At 34.6% G+C, this 20,760-nt stretch overlaps 2 protein-coding genes across 2 annotated transcripts in view; both read right to left on the bottom strand.

Annotated features, from left to right (window-relative positions):
• LOC306639399 (uncharacterized protein) overlaps positions 1-20,760 on the bottom strand; it is an 829,262-nt gene that overhangs the window by 430,024 nt on the left and 378,478 nt on the right. The gene's annotated exons all lie outside the window — the stretch shown is intronic.
• LOC306654075 (putative RNA-binding protein 18) lies at positions 1,356-20,756 on the bottom strand (the record flags this gene model as incomplete). Its single annotated transcript, XM_079127309.1, has 2 exons — positions 1,356-2,422; positions 20,549-20,756. 2 exons carry the CDS (start codon positions 20,754-20,756, stop codon positions 1,854-1,856), a joined length of 777 nt encoding a protein of 258 aa, XP_078983435.1. The 3' UTR covers positions 1,356-1,853.

Genomic DNA, 20,760 nt, shown 5'->3' with positions numbered 1-20,760 from the left:
ATAATGGAATGAGTCAAACAACATTACCATATGTAAATTTATGATTATACAAATGGTATGCCTTTAACCCATGTACAAACAGACGAACAACATGTATCCCATTTGTTTACAATAAAAAAAAATAGTTCTGGTTTCTAAAGAAAACAATTCCATATAATTCCAAGTTAAGTATTTTCTGAATTCCTATTAAAAATAGAAGGCTATGTGCATTAAGTTATACTCCATCACAACCTTTTGAGGACACAAGGACAAAATGGTGAATTCTATACTCCAAGAAGTCACCAGAAAGATGGGAGATAGTCCATCCACCTCCCTGAACAATATCCCTAACTGGAAAGAGAATTACTTGCATCATAGATTACATAGCTAATAAATGCAGAAATTATTTGCTGCCTAAAGATATCTAAAAACACTGACCTTGGGAAAAAGTGATACGAATTTCTGTGAACCAGTTCTGTGGATTCTGAAACTTCACTGCACTGAAGTTTTGATTCCGATGTCTTAAATCCATTTAAACTCATAAAAGACTCAAGTTCCCGTAATGAAAGCTTCCTCTTGTAGGAACGATGGTGGTAAATAGTCTGTAATCACCATGAATGGCACCTGGAGTGAGTAATGGAGTGATTTACCTACTAAAGAAGCAAGAGTGCTGCCCAATAAAACAGTGGCCAAGCCTGGTATCAAAGTGACCACAACCGTGAAGGAACGAACTGCAGACCTGTCAGTCTATATCTCTCTCTAAGTTGTTATATTTCGAATGTTCAAAGTGGCAAAAATATCTAGGGTAAAGTATGCTCCACGAATGAAGGGTCATTTTCAAGTCATACAGTTTTTAAAAACTGCATAAAACATTAGGTGATTGCGATCTTGGTGCCAGAATGGTGCCGGCTCCACTGACTTTCTGCTTGAGATCATCTGACCTCTTCTACTCAGACCCCTATGTGATTATTAGAAAACTACATATTTGATAATGACCAACATAGCAATGTTTAGGTTTTCCTAAACATTTTGCTTTTCTATTTAGATTGAGCGTGATACAATTCCAAATAGAACAATCTCATGCAATAAGTGCAATTTTAAAAGTCCCGTGTTAATAACATTTGGTATTATAGAAGGCAAGATTATTTAGATTTAAAAAATGATCATTATAGAATAAGTCAGATTTCCAAACAAAACTTCCATTGTGGTATTGAATGCTAACTTTGATTCTGTAGTCTGTTGTTGCAAACGATTTTAAGAACTACACAACATTTTCCTAATTGTGATTTTGAAATAATAAGCATGATTCTTAAGAAGATTACTACAATGTTTGCTCAAAGAACAAGCTCCCTTTTTGCCAAGCTCTCTCTTTTTTTAGTTTAGTTGGAGGAATTTCCATTATAAATTCTCGAACAGCAGTTCTAAACATGATTTAAAATGTCTTACTTTACTCCCTGTCTCTTAACCTTTTCTTTATGTTGTAAAAACATGTGCACAGAAAGATGTTCTCCTCTTTGATGGGGGTTAATATTTGGTTTTCTGATGAAATAATAACATTTTGTATCTTTGACTTTCTCTCTGGCATACTGTACAATGTTTTCGTAGTTACGAATCCAAACAAGCCAGCCAACTAGAGCATCCAGTGTTCAAATCAAAATTTTATGCACAATCCTATTTATTCTGGATTATGCTGAATTCTACACATAGTTCAGGGAAGACACATCCATAAGAACATCCAAAAACGTTATGTTACCAAACTCTAACTTGTGATTGTGCTTTGTTGCATGGTACCATCCACATCCACAAAGTACCAAGGCAGAGGAGTGAGGTGTGGAGACCAATTTGCTTTTGCTGCCATCAGTAATTCGCAACCATCATCTTCTAGATTTCCAAACTGTTCCAGAATAAGGAGTAATCCTATTTTTATCTGATGACTTAAAATAGGAATAAACAGGTGCTGCTGGATACTCTGCATCAGGATTTTCTGCCATCCTTTTCAGCTTTGCTCCAATGGATTTAATCTTTACAGAGACATTTGGGCTAGACTGATTAGGCTCAGTGCTTGGAGAAGGTTCAAGACTGATTATAAGAATCCTGTCATTCTTGTTATGATGGGATTTCTTTACTTGAGTGTGTGCCCATCTTACCACCAGCTTCTTAGATAGTGCCAGCTTGCCTTTGAGACACTGGATGGCTTGTTCTGCTTCCTGCTTAGTTTCAAAGTTCACAAAATGGTATCCTCGAGACTGTCCCTCCAAAGCACCTGACTTGTGGAAGAGGAAGTCGAATTGCTTCACCTTACCAAACTTCTGGAGCAGCTTGAGGAGGTGGTATTCTGTGATTTTGGGGTCCAGGTTGCCAATCCATAATCTGCACCCTTCCTGTAGAGGGCTCTCTGAAAGGATGGATGTGTTCTCCAAGGGGAGAGGTTTCTGCTTCCATCAATCTCTATGAAATATTGGTAGCCTCGGCGTTGTGCTCTCAACTCCTGGCCCGAAAGCAGATCTAGCTCCGGGTCTGACAGACGCACAGCGGCGTCCGCTTCAACACCGCCCACTGCCAGGCCGCCAGTCTGTATTTCAATGTTTTAAACACGTACTTGCTCACACAGTTTCTTTCATTTCTATCTCTTCTTTTTTAGTAAGTTTTCTCCCCCCCCCCCTTTGCTGAGATATGTCCTTTTGCCATTTTTTTTTAACTGAAAGTCTGAAATGTAAACTTTCTGCCTTTTTGTATTTGAAAGTATCCATTCAGATGCATTTATGTTAGTATGGATTAACAACTATTTTTTGCTAAACATTTTGAGTATATTATTACTTTCTATATTGGCTTCACATATTTTCTTCAGAACTCTGAACTAAATTTGATTATCTTTCTTTTGAAGACAACCTCTTTCTTTTCTTTGATACTTTTAAAAAGTGTTTTGTCTCATATCTTCTTCTTTTAAGTATAACAAACATACATGGGTTTATTATATACATATATCTCACTTGGTTTTGTGTATTCTCTTCACTCTGAGAACACTTTTCTTTTACATTCTCTCTCCTTAAATCATAAAAATATTTTCTTTAAATTTGCATTTTTCAATTATAAAGTCTTTGAAAATATACTCGAGTTCTTTTGGAACTCCTGTTAGTTTTATGTTGAAACTTTTAAATCTATCTCTAATGCATAAAAAATACTATATATTTTACAAACTCTTATTTGTGCTATATTTTCAGTTTTTCTGAAAAATCTTTCCATTAGGAATTCTTCCTTCAACTGTGTCTACTCAATCTATAGAAACTATTAGTGCATTTTCTTTAATATCAATGAGTGTATTATTCAATCTATAATTTTTTCTTTTTCCCCTCAAATGAACTACTTTCCTATATGGATTATAGTTATTTCATTCCCTGTAAATGCATCTGGAGTGTATTTTCATTATATATTTAATTAAGTAACATGATTTGATAGCCCATATCTACAGACAGTACAGCTTGGAGCCCCAGCTTCTCCTGGATGTTTTCTTTTGGCCTCTCATAAGATTAAAAGTTAAATAGCAAACTTCTTTAGAAAATTCTTCTGGAAAATGGAAAAAAAATGTCTCTTAGAATGATTTCACAGTAAGGCAGATCTGAGATTTCATGTCACCTTCCAGGTGATACTACTTAATAAAAGATTCTAATAATATATATCATAAATCTCACTTAGTACTATAAGGAACAAGGCTGCAGCTATTTCTCCCCTGATTCTGCCCCCTTCCCACACACAATATGGTAATCTAGATTTTTAACTTCCTTGTCAGTCATTGGTCCAATTAGCCCATGGGCTTTCACTATTTAAGGGTGATTCTCCCGCTGTTTGCTCGCTCTCGCTCTCTCTCTCTCTCTCTCTCTCTCTCTCTCTCTCTCTCTCTCTCTCTCCCCCCCCCCCCCCCCTTTCTCTTTTGCCCTTAAGGGCGGGCAGACACTCTGTTCGTCTGCTTATTAAAGTCTTGTGTGAGTTTCCACTTTCAGAGTGCTTTCTGAGTGATTTCAAGTACATCACAGAATTCCCAGTCTTAAATTATGTCAAGGGACTGTCCCTTTCTCTTTTTAAGTTTATATATTATTTGAGAATTGAGAGATTGTTGGCATTAGCTTAGTAGATTGTAGAGAAAAGTCTTTTTTTGAACTTTGAACTTTTTACTGGAGCTTATGCATGTTAAAATTTCTGCTTTGAACCACTTATTTCATAATTCAAAATACTTCCTCAAAAAATTGTCTTTGTGTTTTTAATATCTAGTTTATATCTTTATAAAAGACTTTGCAATATATAATGACAGGAAAATGAAAATTTCCAAACTTACAAAAAATAGGCACCGTGTGTTGTTGAATTTGCATTAACATTTGAAAATACAGACATATCATGTTTATATATAATATATGTCTACATACTTTTCATTTTAAGTGCACTTAAAGATACGTTTAAAAAATTGATATCAAAATAAAAGCATGAAGCAAATAGGCAAATATCAACAAATAAATAAAGTCTTTTGTATTTAATTATTTGTTAAAGTTCACAATGTTAGCAGGTTTAGACCTAGTTTTAGATTCATTTCAAACATCTGATTCAAATTTTAGTATTTTGGGCAGATTTAAAAGTAATGTTTTAATAAAGTATTTGATTTTAAAAACCTAAATTCACAACCTTAATTTTATCTTTAAGTACAATACCAATTAAGTGACCACATACTCACTGAATGTAAAATTTTGGTATCATAAGAAAATAAAATTTATGGTTGAGCTCATTTTCTATTTGTTGATTATATGGTTGATACTATGTTTTTTATACTGACTATTTGCTTACTCAGCTAGTATTTCCTTCTATCAGCTTGTGTACCTTTCGTTCTCAAAATTCAGGTGTATTGCTTATTAAATTTCTTTTTAAAGTTTACTTTTTCCTGGATGTAGTGGCACATACCCAAAACCCCAGCAACTCCAGAGTTTGAGGCAGAAGGATTGCAAGTTCAAGGCCAGCCTCAGCAACTTAGGCCCCTAACTAACTTCAATCCTGTCTCATAAAAGTAAATAAATAAATAAATAAGAACTGGGAATGTAGCTCAGTGGTTTATTTCAGTGATTCATTTCCCAGTTCCAAAAAGAAGAAAAGAAAGAAAGAAAGAAAGAAAGAAAGAAAGAAAGAAAGAAAGAAAGAAAGAATTAACTTAGTTTACAGATCAATGGGAAATGAAAGATTAGCCTTCTATTTTCTATCAGTTGGAAAGAGAAATTAATTGTAAGAGAAAAAGTGAATACAGAAACACAAATTGAAACTAGATAGTTCCTAATTTCAGGTGTTAATGTTTGCAATGTTTTGGAAAGAATCTGAGAGGTGTAAACACAAGTAATAGCACCTTTAAGACCTTTCATATTTTCAAGTAAATAAATTTGACTATTTTCATTTTTGTCATAGATTACAATCATTAATTTGAATCAAATTGTCCATGCCACAAATCAGAATAAAAATTAAATTATGTACAATTCTCAATAGTAGTAATAAAGAAAATACTAGTCACATGAATGAGCTTGATTTTAGCATGTTAATTGCTAATTACATTAATTCCTCAGTAATTGTTGAGCCCTAGCACATGTTAGACAGGGTCAGGCACTGAGTGTGCAGCAGTAAACAAGATTTGTCTTTGGCCCTGTGGTGCATGCTGGTAATTCCAGTGACTCCGGAGGTTGAGGCAGGAGGATCCTGAGTTCAAAGCCAACCTCAGCAATTTAGAAAGTCCCTAAGCAATTTAGCTAGATCCTGTCTCAAAATAAAATATAAAAAGAGCTGGGGATTGGCTTAAAAGTTAAATGCCACTGTTTCAAATCCCAATACCAAAAAAAAAATAAAATTGGCTTTGTCCTCAGACAGCTGTAGTATATCTCAGACTGGGGCCTGAGAGTGACTTGCCCCAGAATTCATTCAAAGTGCACAGTGCTAGACATCACAATTTCTGAAAGATGGGATCCTTGAATCTTTCTAGTCTGAGATTCATTGATCGAATATATCCAAAGTAAAAGATGGTTAGGTTTAATCAGTTAACATGTATTAACTGTTCTACAAAAGTTAACTTTTTTGTTTTTCTCACTACTCTGCCATTTTATTATTTCAAATGAAGGGATTTGAAAGAAAGTGAAAAGTTTAAGATAAATTATTGCAATGTATTAATTACTTTATCCCTTTTAGTATTAAAATCTTTACCAGAACACAGTAAGTCAATTGATACAAGTATTATAGTAATGGCAAGTATGTATTTATGATGTATTGTGCACCAGAATCTTTGCACACATTATTTCATTTAAATTTCAACTCTATAAAATAGAAATTACTACCTCATTTTATAGACAATGGTATTAAGCTTTGGAAATAAAGTCAACGTTTGATTCTTGGCCTTTATAATGCCTAAGCTTTTCTTTTCACTATTGTATTAGATATTGTAGATGCTTCTATGCATTGGTTGAGTAGCACAAATGCCTAAATCCATCTTGGTCACTGGTAGAGTCATTTGGTATACACTTGCTGCTCTCAGGTACAGTGTGTCAGTTGCAATATGAAGGGAAATATATTTATAACAAAATGATTCTAGAACTCTAACAAATAATGAAATTGAACAAACAACTTGAAATGTTATTTCATATAATCAAATATTATATGTGGATATGAGCTTATTAATTAAATACTTTAGTAATTATTTTTCATTTATCCCTAAGTAGTTTTACTTAGAAAGAAAAAGTATTTTGGTAAGTATTTTAATCATTTAGTAAATTCTTATTCGCTAAGAAAAATGGAAGTTCAAGTGGATACAAATCATAATTGGTAATGCAGCAAGAATTATAATTCTGAACTCTAATGATTGTACATAAAATTTTGTTGATCATAGAGGTCCTCCCTGTTCAGAGAAGTTGATTAAAATCACTTAAAGACAAGAGAATGCTCATGCAATCAAATGAAAGTAATATTTTAATTATCTACATCTGCAAGCATTCTAAGAAAAACAATCTAGTGATTTCCAGTGTTAGAAATATATAACTTTATTCACTTTGAAATTTGAAAGAGGTCTTCCAATCTTTTTTCTTCTATGACATAGAAAAACAAGTATTTCACAATAATTCTATGTAAGATATTTTCTTAATTGATCCTTGTTTTCTTTCATACCCCCAATGCCATTTATTTCATTTGGTACTTTGTTGTTATGGTTATCTTTCTACAACTGTTTCTTTTTTTTTTGGCCGGGGGGGGGGGTGGTGGGAATGGTACCAGAGATTGAACTCAGGGACACTCAACCACTGAGCCACATCCTCAGCCCTGTTTTGCAGTTTATTTAGAGACAGGGTCTCACTGGCTTAGTGCCTCAGATTTGCTGAGGCTGGCTTTGAACTCTCAAGTCTTCCTCCCTCAGTCTTTGAGCTGCAGGGATTACAGGCATGTGCCACTGTGCCCAGCTCTACAACTGTGTTTTTAACAAGTCATTGTGACTATTCCATTTCACTCATGATAAATCTTCAACCTTCCTGGCACAGTGTATGCAGATATCCATAGTATATACAGTTATTCAAATCGAGTCCACACCTAATTTTAAAACTCATTGGAAGTCATTTTTATTTGTTCTGTTACAAACCCAATTCTACAGTCCTCCAGAGAAGAGGAGACTAGCATTGGTATATCTGGGGACCTGATAAATATTCAGACAATCAACATCACCATGAACCTAGTTCATTTTAACAATCAGTTGATTAAGGTGAGAAATATTGGTAGAAAACAGGTCCCAAAATATTGTCCTCCTGGAGGACTTTTTTAAGACCACCTTGTTTGAAGGACAAGAAATCCATTTAAATTAGCTAGAAAATTATTGAGAAGATACTGAATTTCCAAAAGACCTAAGGTCAAAAGAGATCTGGGTCTTGCAAGAGACTTCCTCTTTGCTTTTATGATCCCAGAGGCTGAGAATGATTTGTCTCTCATTTCTACTGCTTTTTGCATATTCTTTTCTCTTTCTTTCTGCATTACACATGTTCTCTTAGTTTTTCAGAAAACAATCTTCCTAATTATGGATATATGCTTTCCATCATACTTAAATCTTACTACTGAGACTCAACTCTCTCCTTTATTCTAATTCTCAGGAGAACAAATCAATTGGATCCATCTGAGAGCCAATATCCATGCTGATCTAAACAGTTATGGCCAGCTGGCAAAAAGAAGTACGATAATTTTAGAAGAAGTACGATAAGTTTATAAGGAAGTTAGATTTTGCCTGTCAGAAAAATCAGCAGGAAATAATCAGTTCTCACAGAAAGCAGCATGATCCAGATATACTCTCTCTTCTGGAGTCAAACCCTAAACTCTGTCATCTACAGGAACATTTGATAAACACCATGAACATGGCTTGACAGACGAGTGTTTCTTTTTGTGCAGAACCAGCAATGCCCTGAGTTGTAATGGTGAAGTTTAGAATGAATTTATCTGTCCATATCTGTTGTCTAAATCCCCAGGGCTGTTAATTCCGGCAGAGTGGCTATTTCCCTCCTCAATAACCACTTCACTGACTTCAATTATATGGTCTGTGGATTCCAGTTGATTCTGCCCATGACAAGTTCAATTGTATAGTCAACAATGAGAATGTGAAGCATGTGACAAATGGAAATCTCATTCTCACTTTTCAGAAACAATATATCCCACCAATATCCAGTGGGATGGTGCTGATGCTGAATGAATAATAAAATCCTCTGGTATCTTTACTACCTGGAAAAGAATGGAGTTCACTTCAGTCTTCAATAGTGTACACAAAAGAGTAAAAAACAAAACAAACAAACAAAAAAAAAAAAAACACACAAGGGAAAAGTCATCATCCCTATCTCTTCTGCTGATAACCCCAAAATTGTGATGGGTGTGAACAATGGAAAGTATGGAAACTCCCTCCAGATTTTCAGCAATACCTTTTATACCACCAGCTGTTGAACTCTTCTGAGTAAAATCACTCATGACAGCTTTGACATTGGAAAAGAACCCATGACCACACTTTCTGCCATCATTTTCCCCTAAAATATGTGAGTGGCTGCTTGGGAAAACTGTGGCTTGATGGACTTGGGACTTTCCAGAATATCATCCATGTACCTACTGGTACTTTGATGGCTGTGCACAGGCCATCCCTGACTGAATGAAATGGCTCAAAGGCATGGTTGTTTGTGTTCCTCCTCCCAACATGTTGGTAGTGGATCTGATCTGTCATTCAGAGAACCTGGCAGATACGATGACACCAATAAAGTGGTGCAGCAGACATTTAGAGGGCATACTGAAGGATGTATTTGGTTACACTAAGGACAAATTTGTGCCATGTGACTAATTAATACATTCATTCTTCCACCTGTTGATGCTGTGATTGGCATTGCCTTCAATGACCAGTTGACCATGACCATTTCTTGGTAAGTCAATAAATTTGTCTACTGAAACAGGATGGTATGACTTGTGGTCCAAATGTCCTCAAGAACTGAAAATCTCTAGACCACCAGTTGGAGAACATGAGAAACCCTCAGCTTCTGGGAATCCATTGTTCAATTTTTATTCTAATACATCAGGAATATTTTCTTTGTGATTCAGTTTCCATCCCAGACTCACTGAAGGAAAGCTTTAAGGAGACCTAATTTGTCACATATCATTAATTAGGTATATTATACACACCTAGAAATCAAAACAACAATAATAGCTAAAACACACACACCATGAGAAAAAAATCCCATGGGAAGTATCTCTATCCAGGTAGGTGTCCCTGAGTATCAGGATCTGGAGGTTTTCTGTAGGTATGGTCACATAGCATGATAATTGAAATTCAGTACTCCAGCAATAAAAACAGGTATATCATCCATCTGGTTGTTCGTACAAGACAATTCTGAGAGGTCTTAACAAGTTGATGAGGCATACCACATTTCTCAGGGAATATATAATCAATCAGTCACAGAGAACATCTTGTATGTGGGGAGCCACTCATGGCCTGTATATGAACCAAACTTGGTTGAGCTATTTATTAGACAGGAACTGTCTGTGTCAGGTGGTAATCCTGCTTTGGTTCACCACGGAAGTTCAAATGCAAGTCCCAGACGTCAGAGTGTCCTGCCAGAGCCAAATGGCTTGCTGAACTCCACCCCATCCTGTTTTTCATGGAAGAAGCTCCTACCAGTCCCCTTTTGTTCTGTACCTCTTCTGTTGTTATTTCTGATAAATAAATATCATTTTGCAGTCAGCCCATCCCTCCTACAGGAACCCTTTCCCTCACCCAAGTGGGACATGGGGTGAGACTTGTGGGTCACATTTCCAGAGCTGACTAAAAGTCAATTAAGGTTACAAAATTTCTGGAAGTTGTTTAAAGGTTGACCAATCAGACTTGCTGTGTCAACTCTTTCTTTTCAGTCACATTATTAATAAGGCCTCCTTTTAATAAGATCTAATGATTTTTTTTCTTCATGACACTTATCACTATCTGATTTTATTAACTTCTTGATGGTTTCTCCTTAAATAAATTTACAATAGGACTGAGAATTGTTTTTGTATCTATTATTCATTGCTCATCTTTGTTGAACCTCTAAAGCCCCTAGGAGCGTAGGCTGGTTCCATAGTCTAGCTATTGTGAATTGAGCTGCTGTAACATTGATGAGGCAGTGTCATTATAGCATGCTGATTTTAAGTCCTTTGGGTACATACAAAGGAATGGAATAACTGTGTCAAATGGTGGTTCCATATATGTTCACTAAATATTTGCCAAATGAGTGGATGAGCATAGTATTTTTGTTACTTAATTTTAATCAGTTTTAATTGTTACTTAACTCCTTATCACCCCAGAAAAACTGGACACATGAACATTAGAAATGTACCTTCATTTTCTCCATTCCCAGTATCTAACAATGTCATATATAATGTGGGCTCCACACAGAGATTTTTTAAATCACTGAGGAATAAATGAATCAGTAAATTACTTATTATAAAAATGGAACAAAATCAGGAAACAGAAATCTGTCTGATTTCTCTGGCTAGAGTTTCCAAGATGATATTTAATAGAACTAGTGAGAAATCAGACAGAAGAAAAAATTAAAGGGATACAAACAGGAAAAAAAGAACTTGAACCACTGAAATTCTTAGTTGATCCTTTAAAGGGCATCAAATTTCATATTGCTAATGTGTTCGGAATATATTCTTTTGTACACACACCGTAGTAGAAGAAATATCACATCTATTTCTTTCAATAAGCTGAAATGAAAATCTAACCCATATTAGAACAAATTTCTAAAAATTTAATCTTTGTCAATATTAATATTTTCCTTCTAGCCTACAGCAAGATTCCTCAAATTTAGACAGAAGTATAGAATAAGCTTTTAGTTTAGAATCCTGTCTTCTTGAGTTCAAATTGTACTTATGCCACTTTGCTACTTGAGTGGCAATCTTATGAATTTTGTTACTAAGGAAAAAAATGCCATGGCTTCACTTTCCCATGTTTTTCTCTTCCAGTTATGAATAAATACCTTGGAGATAATTTCTCAATCATAAAAGGGCTCCAAAAGGTGGGGAAAGGTTGGAATAGTGGCTTTGGACCTCAGGGATTTAATTATAATAATACTAGGTTTTATTTATGACCTTCCATATATCCTAGTCCATAAAAAACAAAGCAATAACAAATAAATAAATAAAATTAAAGTGCACAAACTGAAGAACACCAGCAAACAAAATACAATGATATCCTGATGTCTCTGGCCAAGAAAACAGAAAAGGGGGAGACTGATATTGACCTTGCAAGAAGATCTGTACCTGGTAGCTACAGTGCCCAGATCAGCCCACGGTCTCCGGCTGTGTGCCCACAACAGTGGGGTTCATAATCCAGCAGCAGCAGCAGCAATAGAAACATCAACAATGGCAACAACAGAACCTGGGTGAAGCAGCCCCCGCTCTTCCCTAGGAGCTCTGGTACCAGCAATCCACTGTGTATAGCAGGTCTACCCTTCTCACGTCCTTTTTTTTTTTAAGCAGCAGCTGGGCCCTTGGCTAGCACTGGTTGTTTCAAATGACCTGGTAATTTTTCTGCCCAATAATAGCCATTCTTTTTGTCCTCTACCACAGTGGCAAAGTATAAATAAGACAGAAATCTATTGTCCCTTTACCCAGTGGGAAAAGGTATTCCAGGTGAGTGCCTTCCTTCCCCAGTGACACCACCTTCGATACAATGAGATGTTCAATGACACTAGGAAAAATGTTCTCCACTTGTGGGTTTGGCATCCTGTCTAAGAGATCTAGAGGCTCAGGGCAACAACCCCCACCTCTGACATCAGCACCATCAGGTGCCCAGCCAGAGATTATGCAGTGCCAGAAGACAGCAGTGCAGAAGAGCTTTATGAAGGCTCACAGAAATAAACTCATTATAATCACAGCCCACCAAAGAGAAAATTATTGGGATAATAAATGTGAAGAAGGTGGCTACCTGCTAAAACAGGATTTGGATAGGGTCCACAGTCTGCTAATAATCGAGATCTAAAATATCCAGAATGTAGTAAAAAGTCATTCATTATTCCAATAACCACAAAAATCAAATCTACATGAAAGGAAGACAAATACATGAAGGAAACATGATACATTAGAATTTTCGGTCAAAAATTTCAAGCCATCATAAGAATATTCAACAATCAATTGCAAAATATCAATATAAATGAAAAAGATGTCATTAAAGAAATAGAAATCATCCAGTAGAACCAAATGGAAACTACAGAACTAAAAAGCAGAATTATCAAAATTAAAACTTGCTTGAAAGTAAAGTCAGTAGCATACACTGGTAATCCCAGTGATTCTGGAAGCAGAAGGAGGATTTCAAGTTCAGGACTAGCATCAGCAACTTGCTGAAACCCTCAGTAACTAAGAGAAACCTTCTCTAAAAATAAATAAGAAGACTAGGTTGTAGCTAAGTGCTATAGCAACTCTGTACTGCAGTACCAAAAGCAAACAAGACCCTGCTGGATTTCTTCTGTATAAGTGTGGTGATGTCTAAAAATAGAATCAGTGAATTTAAGGAAATAATCAGCAGAATTTAATCTGAACAACATATTATAGAATGATAAAAAATGAACATACTTTTAGGGACATGTGGAACAATAGTGGAAAAACATTCAAATTACTAGAGATTCAGATGAAAAGAAGGTTGGTCTCAAAAATATTCAAAGAAATAATGACTGGAAAATTTCCATAGTTGATGAAAAACACAAATTTACAGATTTAGGAAGTTGAGTTAGTTCCATCTATTCCAAATTCAGAGACATCTACTCCATGACATATGCTAAGTAACTTTTGAAAATTAAACACAAAAATACCTTAAAAGGAACCAGAAGAAAATAATGCCTTACCTAAAATGAAAGAGTGGACTCATCATTTGTTTTAGTCAGTTTTTTTTTTTTTTTTTTTTTTTTTTTTTTTTCTACTGTGACCAAAAGACCTGGCAAGAACAACATAGAGGAGGAAAAGTTTAATTTGCTCACAGTTTCAGAGGTCTCAGTTCATAGATGGTCTACTGATTACTCTGGGCCCAAGCTGAGGAAGAACATCATGGCACAGGGCATAGCAGAGAAAAGCTACTCAGGACATGGAAAAAGGAAACAGAGAGAGCTTTACTCTCCAGGGGCCAAATATAAACCACAAAGCTATGCCCCCAGTGAAACTCCTCCCAATCATACCCCACCTGCCTACGGTTATTGCACAGTTAATCCATATCAGTGGATTAATCCACTAATTACCCTAAGGCTCTCATAACCCAATCATTTCAATTCTGAAAATGAACTTTTGGAGGATACCTTATGTGTAAATCATAGCATCATTGAAACCGTGCCAGCAAGAAGAAAAGTGCTGACAATAAACAACCATCAACAAATCTTATATCAAAGGAAACTATACTCTGGTAATAAAGAGGAAACGAAGATATCCCCAGAGAAAGAAACTTTGGGAGAATTTGTTGCTAAAGCTTTCCTTTAAGGAGTGACTAAGAAAGCAATCCAAATAGGAAGGAAATGATAATACCGATTTTGGAATTTTTCTCTCTTAGTGAAAGAAAGAGAATAGGTAAAAACAGGAAAAAATGTAATAGTTTATTTTCCTAATGATATTTGAAAAATCATATTGGAAAACAAATAAAAAATTTATATTGCTCAGTGAATGCAGGGGAAAAAATTGAGACAAATTTTGAAAAAGAGTAGAAAATGAAACCTAAATAAAGCTAGTTTCAGTGCTTCATTTGAAATATTAGAATGCCCATTAATGTTGGTTGTGATAACATATTTATGTATATTGCATTATATACAATAACCACTAAAACAACCATACAAAGTCATTAAATTTGAAAACACTTTGAAAAGGGAGAATTCTACAAAATATTCATGTAATCCAAAGAGATGGAAGAAAAGAAATATGAGGAATGATAAACAGAAAAAAACAGAAAACAGTATTATCCCAGAGTTACACATTATCATATAAGTAATTCTTACATATAAATGATAAAATATACTGTTTAGAGCATAGAGATTGGGTAGAAAGGATTTTTTTTAAAAAGTCCTTATAATTAATTTTAAAAATCAATAAAAAAGTAAAAGTGACTATATTAATATCAGCTAAACTAGATGTTAAGTTTGCACCTGGTATATTATAAAAATGCTTATGTGATTAAGGCTTGATCTTCAATGTAGCATGATAGGTAGGTGGTGAAAATTTTCTTTTTCTTTTTTTAATTTATTTTTATTGTAAACAAATGGGATAACATGTTGTTTCTCTGTTTGTACATGGAGTAAAGGCATACCATTTGTGTAATCATACATTTATATAGGGTAATGTGGTTTGATTCATTCTGTTATTTTTTTCCTCCCCCCCTCCACCCACCCCTCTTTTGTCTCTATACAGTCCCTCCTTCCTCCATTCTTGCCCCCTCGATCCCCCATTACATGTCATGATCCACTTATCAGTGAGATCATTTGTCCTTTGTTGTTTTGAGATTGGCTTATCTCACTTAGCATGATATTCTCCAGTTTCATCCATTTGCCTGCAAATGCCATAATTTTTTATTCTTTATGACTCAGTAATATTCCATTGTATATATATACCACAATTTCTTTATCCATTCATCAATTGAAGGGTATCTAGATTGGTTCCACGATCTGGCTCTTGTGAATTGAGCAGCTATGAACATTGATGTGGCTGCATCTCTGCAGTATGCTGATTTTAAGTCCTTTGGGTATAGGTCAAGGAGTGGGATAGCTGGGTCAAATGGTGGTTCCATTCCAAGCTTTCCGAGGAATCTGCACACTGCTTTCCAGAGTGGCTGCACTAATTTGCAATCCCACCAGCAATGTATGAGTGTACCTTTCTCCCCACATCCTCACCAACACCTATTGTTGCTTGTGTTCTTGATAATCGCCATTCTAATTGGGGTGAGATGGAATCTTAGGGTAGTTTTGATTTACATTTCTCTTATTACTAGAGATGTTGAACATTTTTTCACATATCTGTTGATTGCTTGTACATCTTCTTCTGTGAAGTGTCTGTTCATTTCCTTACCCATTTATTGTTTGGGTTATTTGTATTCTTGGTGTAGAGTTTTTTGAGTTCTTTATAGATACTGGAAATTAGTGCTCCTTCTGAAATATGTGTGGCAAAGATTTTCTCCCACTCTGTAAGCTCTCTCTTCACATTTCTGATAGTTTCCTTTGCTGAGAAAAATCTTTTTAGTTTGAATCTATCCAAGTTATTGCTTTTATTTCTTGTGCTTTGGGAATCATGTTAAGGAAGTCTGATAGTTAAGATGCCATGTTGAAGATTTGGTCCTACTTTTTCTTTTATAAGGTGAACGGTCTCTGGTCTGATTCCAAGATCCTTGATACATTTGTAGTTGAGTTTTGTAATTGTATTTATTTGAGTTTGTGTATGTGTTCTATATTCTGTACCATTGATCTACCTATTTTGGTACCAATACCATGCCATTTTTCTTACTATTGCTTTGTAGTAGAGTTGAAGATCTGGTATTGCAATACCCCCTGCTTCGCTCTTTCTGCTAAGGATTGCTTTAGCTATTCTGGGTTTCTTATTCTTCCAGATGAATTTCATAATTGCTTGCTCTATTTCTTTAAGGTACATCATTGGAATTTAATTGGAATTGCATTGAATCTGTATAGCACCTTGATAGTATGGCCATTTTGACAATATTAATTCTGCCTATCCAAGAACATGGGAGATCTTCCCATCGTCTAAGATTTCCCTTAATTTCTTTCTTTAGGGTTCTGTAGTTCTCATTGTAGAGGTCTTTCACCTCTTTTGTTAGGTTGATTCCCAAGTATTTTATTTTTTTCAAAACTATTGTGAATAGGGTAGTTTTCCTAACTTCTCTTCTGAAGATTCATCACTTATGTATCAAAATGCATTAGATTTATGAGCATTGATCTTATAACCTGCTACTTTACTGAATTCACTTATGAGTTCTAAAAGTTTTCTGGTGGAATTTTTCCGGTTCCTCTAAATATATAATCATGTCATCAGCAAATAGGGATAGTTTAAGTTCTTCTTTTCCTATTCAAATCCCTTTTAATTTCTTTGGTTTGTCTAATAGCTCTGGCTAGAGTTTCAAGGACAGTGTTGAATAGAAGTGGTGAAAGGGGGCATCCCTGCCTTGTTCCAGTTTTTAGGAGGAATGCTTTCAGTTTTTCCCCATTTAGAATGATATTGGCCATGGGCTTAGCATACATGGCCTTTACAATCTTAAGGAATGTTCCCACTATCCCAATTTTTTCTAGTGTTTTCAGCATGAGGGGATGCTGTATTTTATCAAATGCTTTTTCTGCATCTATTGAAATAATCATGTGATTCTTAACTTTTAGTCTGTTGATATGGTGAATGACATTTATTGATTTCTGGATGTTGAACCAACCTTGCATCCCTGGGATAAAACCCACTTGATCGTGGTGCACTATCTTTTTAATATATTTTTGTATGTGATTTGCTAAAATTTTGTTGAGAATTTTAACAAATAAATGACTTAACACTACAGCTCAAAGCCCTAGAAAAAGAAGAACCAACCAACACCAAAAGTAGTAGAAGACAGGAAATAGTTAAAATCAGAGCTGAAATCAATGAAATTGAAACAAAAGAAAACAATAGAAAAAATTAACAATATAGATAGTTGGTTCTTTGAAAAAATAAACAAAATTCATAAAGCCTTAGCCAAACGAACAAAGAGAAAGAGAGAGAAAACTCAAATTACTAAAATTCAGAATGAACAAGGAAATAGCACTACAGACACGAGTGAAATACAAACATAATTAGAAAGTATTTTGAAAATCTATACTCAACAAAACAGAAAATCTCAAAAACATCAACAAGTTTCTAGAGACATATGAATTACCTAAACTGAACGAGGAAAACATGCACAATTTAAATAGATCAATTTCAAGTAATGAAATAGAAGAGGTCATCAAAAGCCTACCAACAAAGAAAAGTCCAGGATCAGATGGGTTTTCAGCCGAGTTCTACAAAATCTTTAAAGAAGAGCTCATTCCAATACTCCTCAAAGTATTCCATGAAATAAAAGAGGAGGGAACCCTCCCAAACTCATTCTATGAAGCCAATATCACCCTGATACCTAAACCAGACAGAGACACATCGAGGAAAGAAAATTTCAGACCAATATCCTTAATGAACATCGATGCAAAAATTCTCAACAAAATCTTAGCAAATCGCATACAAAAATATTTTTAAAAGATAGTGCACCACGATCAAGTGGGAAATTTTCAAAACAGAACAAAGTGGAAGATTTAATGTCATTGATGAGGTGCCTTTGAAGGGAATTACAGGACTGCATCTTGTCCTCTTTCTCACTTTTACCTGCCAGTCATGAAGTTGGTGGTTTTGGTCCATAATGTCCTCCAATTATAGTATACTGTCTTGACACAGGACCAAGAGCAAAGAGGTCAATCGTGGACTAGAATCTCTGCAACCATGAGCCCAGATTAGTGTAGAGCTGCCAAATGTTATTTATAGATATTTATAGGCCTTTTACTTTAATGACAGCATGAATTATTGCACAATATGAATAAATAAATGAGTTTGGATAGTCATCCACTTTGATTACATTGTAACATATAAAATACTTTCCCTCTCATCCTTATTTTTTGAATGTTTCTGTGCACAATGTTAACACTGGAGAGCTCCCTATATTTGGCTACTCAGAGTTAGTTTCTGTCAACAGAAAGTGGCAAACAATAAAAAGAACTAACTTAAAGAGTTTTACAAATACTATAGAATCTAGAATGATTCACAGTTTAGGAAAACGAAGAGGAAATTATAAACAGTCACAAAACACTCTGCTGGTTTGCAACCATTTGAATAACAAAAATGTTTGAATATGTTTTAGAGATTTAAACACTCAGGGTAAATATGTTTATGCTTTTATCTTTAATCTTAAAAAACATCTGTTTTGACATATTAAAGACCATTCTGACCTATTATTTGCTAAGTTGACCAATTCACCTGAAAACTAATATATTTCTGTGGTTTAAGTGGATTAAAGAATAAATTCTGTGGACTTCTAAGTTCTTCAGGACATATACATTCTGTATTTCAGGGTCAGAAAGTGAGACTTATTGTGCAATGGATACATGGTCACTAGTACACTTAGGCTGGAATTCCTATATATAGAAACATACATCCAGACACTTACAGTCTGATATATTTGTGCTGGGAAGAAATTAAAGAAAAAAATTATAGTGAGAAAAATTTCCATATTTGGTGTGTTGCTCACAATTGTCAAGGAAATGATGTTTTAAAAATGCCTAGTGAATAAATCGACATGAACTCAGCATGAAAAATAAAATAACATAAAATTACAATTCAGAAAAGCATCTTTTACAAAATATTTTTTAAGAAGTAATGAAAAGAAAAATACACAATTTACTAAAACATACTTTAAAGAAACAACTAGTGAAATTATCTGGGTATTTATAAGAATTTCAAGATGTACCTATGTAGCTATTGTATTTTGTTTTAGCATGACAATTTAAAGTATCAAACAAGATGATGATCTTCTATCTCTTATTGTTAATCTAACAAGAAAATCAAAATAAAAGCAGAAGAAAGATATCTTTTAATGATGGTAGGACTGGAAACATGGGCACAAACTTTCATAACATCCATGTCAATATGTATAAAAATAAATTCATTGAGATAAGGATCAGGCCAATTATAAGCAAATGCTTTGATATTTATATATTAGCATTTATGTGTAAAATATTGTTTCAGATAGTAGTTCTAAGTAAACAACTGGACATAAAATTATACAACATTTCTGGCAAATTACTTCATTACAGGTAAATAAAATTAGCACTTCCTCACGAATAGATTTCTTAATTTTTAGTAGTTTTCCATAATTTGTTTTTATACATCAATTTTATAGATTAATTTTTCCATTATAATGTTTCATTTTTATGTATTTTTCAACTAATTTTGATCATAAATAAATATTCCATTAGTGTAGTGTTGCAACAAATAATTTAGATGTTGTATCAGATCAGTGTGCCCTAGTTTTCCAAATGGGTACCTGTGGGCTCTAGGTGCGTAATAAATTGTCATCTGTTGCCCTGATCCATCTGTTATTTTGACTTCAGGCATTGTGATTGTTGAAAACTTGCATAAAGTTACATGATAATTTGTTACTTTTGCTTGATATTTAACATTCTCAAACATTTTTTCACAAGTCTAGTTTTTATATATTTTAATCTAAAATACTTTTATAATGATAATTTAATAGTCAATTCAGTTTACAATCAAGTAACTGTTATTTCTAGAAGCACAATCACATTTACACTACTGCTATATCATTTCTTTGCAGTCATGTCCAGAATCATTTGTCTCCTAGATACACACACACTTTTCTGAATAACTTATAATGCCAATCATTTCTTTTCACAAATGTTGGGTTTCCTGATTTATTCTGCAGTCATGGACTTATGCTTCTATGTAGAATCATTAACCCATGTATTGTCATTAAGATATGAATATGTCATTTCTAAGGATGAAAAAATATGACATTTGAATTAAAAAAAAAAAAAAAGGTAGCAGATCAAATATAGGCCAAAGAAAAGGCCCAAAGAAATATATTCTCCAGTTTTCCTTTAAGATGTTAATCTGACAATAAATTAAAATATTTCTCATTGAATCTAAGCCATTTTACATGTTAATTTTACATGAGAAAATGACAGTAGTCTGGCTACTAGTTTTGCGATTATTGCCTCCCTTTATAAATGTTTTTATTAGTAATTATTTTATAAAATGACTTACAGTATTTACAAAGTTTATAAAAACACCACCATCTATCTGGGCATCACAGTGCATTGTATTCTTTCTCCTTTATAATTCTTATAAACTTCCTGCCTCATTTTTTCTAACAAAGCTTTCCTTAGTCCATCACAATTAAGTTTGCCAGTCTTATCACCTGTACATGTAGTATGTCTTCACTCACCAGGATCTGTGGTTTTACAGCATGTTTAAGAAGTCTTACCACTGAAGAACTCTACGGTCATCCGCCTGGTGCAGGGAGCCTGCCTTCTTTTTCCAGCGGTGCTGGGCTGCCCTGCCAACCCAAGGTCCCTCTGCCGCAAACCCCCAAGCAAATTTCCAACCTTTGAAATCCAGGAACCACGATGCTGTGCCAGTCCTGCAGCACTGACTCCGCAGGGGTTCAGGAGAAGGGGAACCAGCCCTGCCATCCTT

Source organism: Sciurus vulgaris (assembly GCF_902686455.1).
Source record: "Sciurus vulgaris genome assembly, chromosome: 1".
Lineage (NCBI taxonomy): Eukaryota > Metazoa > Chordata > Mammalia > Rodentia > Sciuridae > Sciurus > Sciurus vulgaris.
This window is presented reverse-complemented; position numbering and strand designations above follow the sequence as displayed.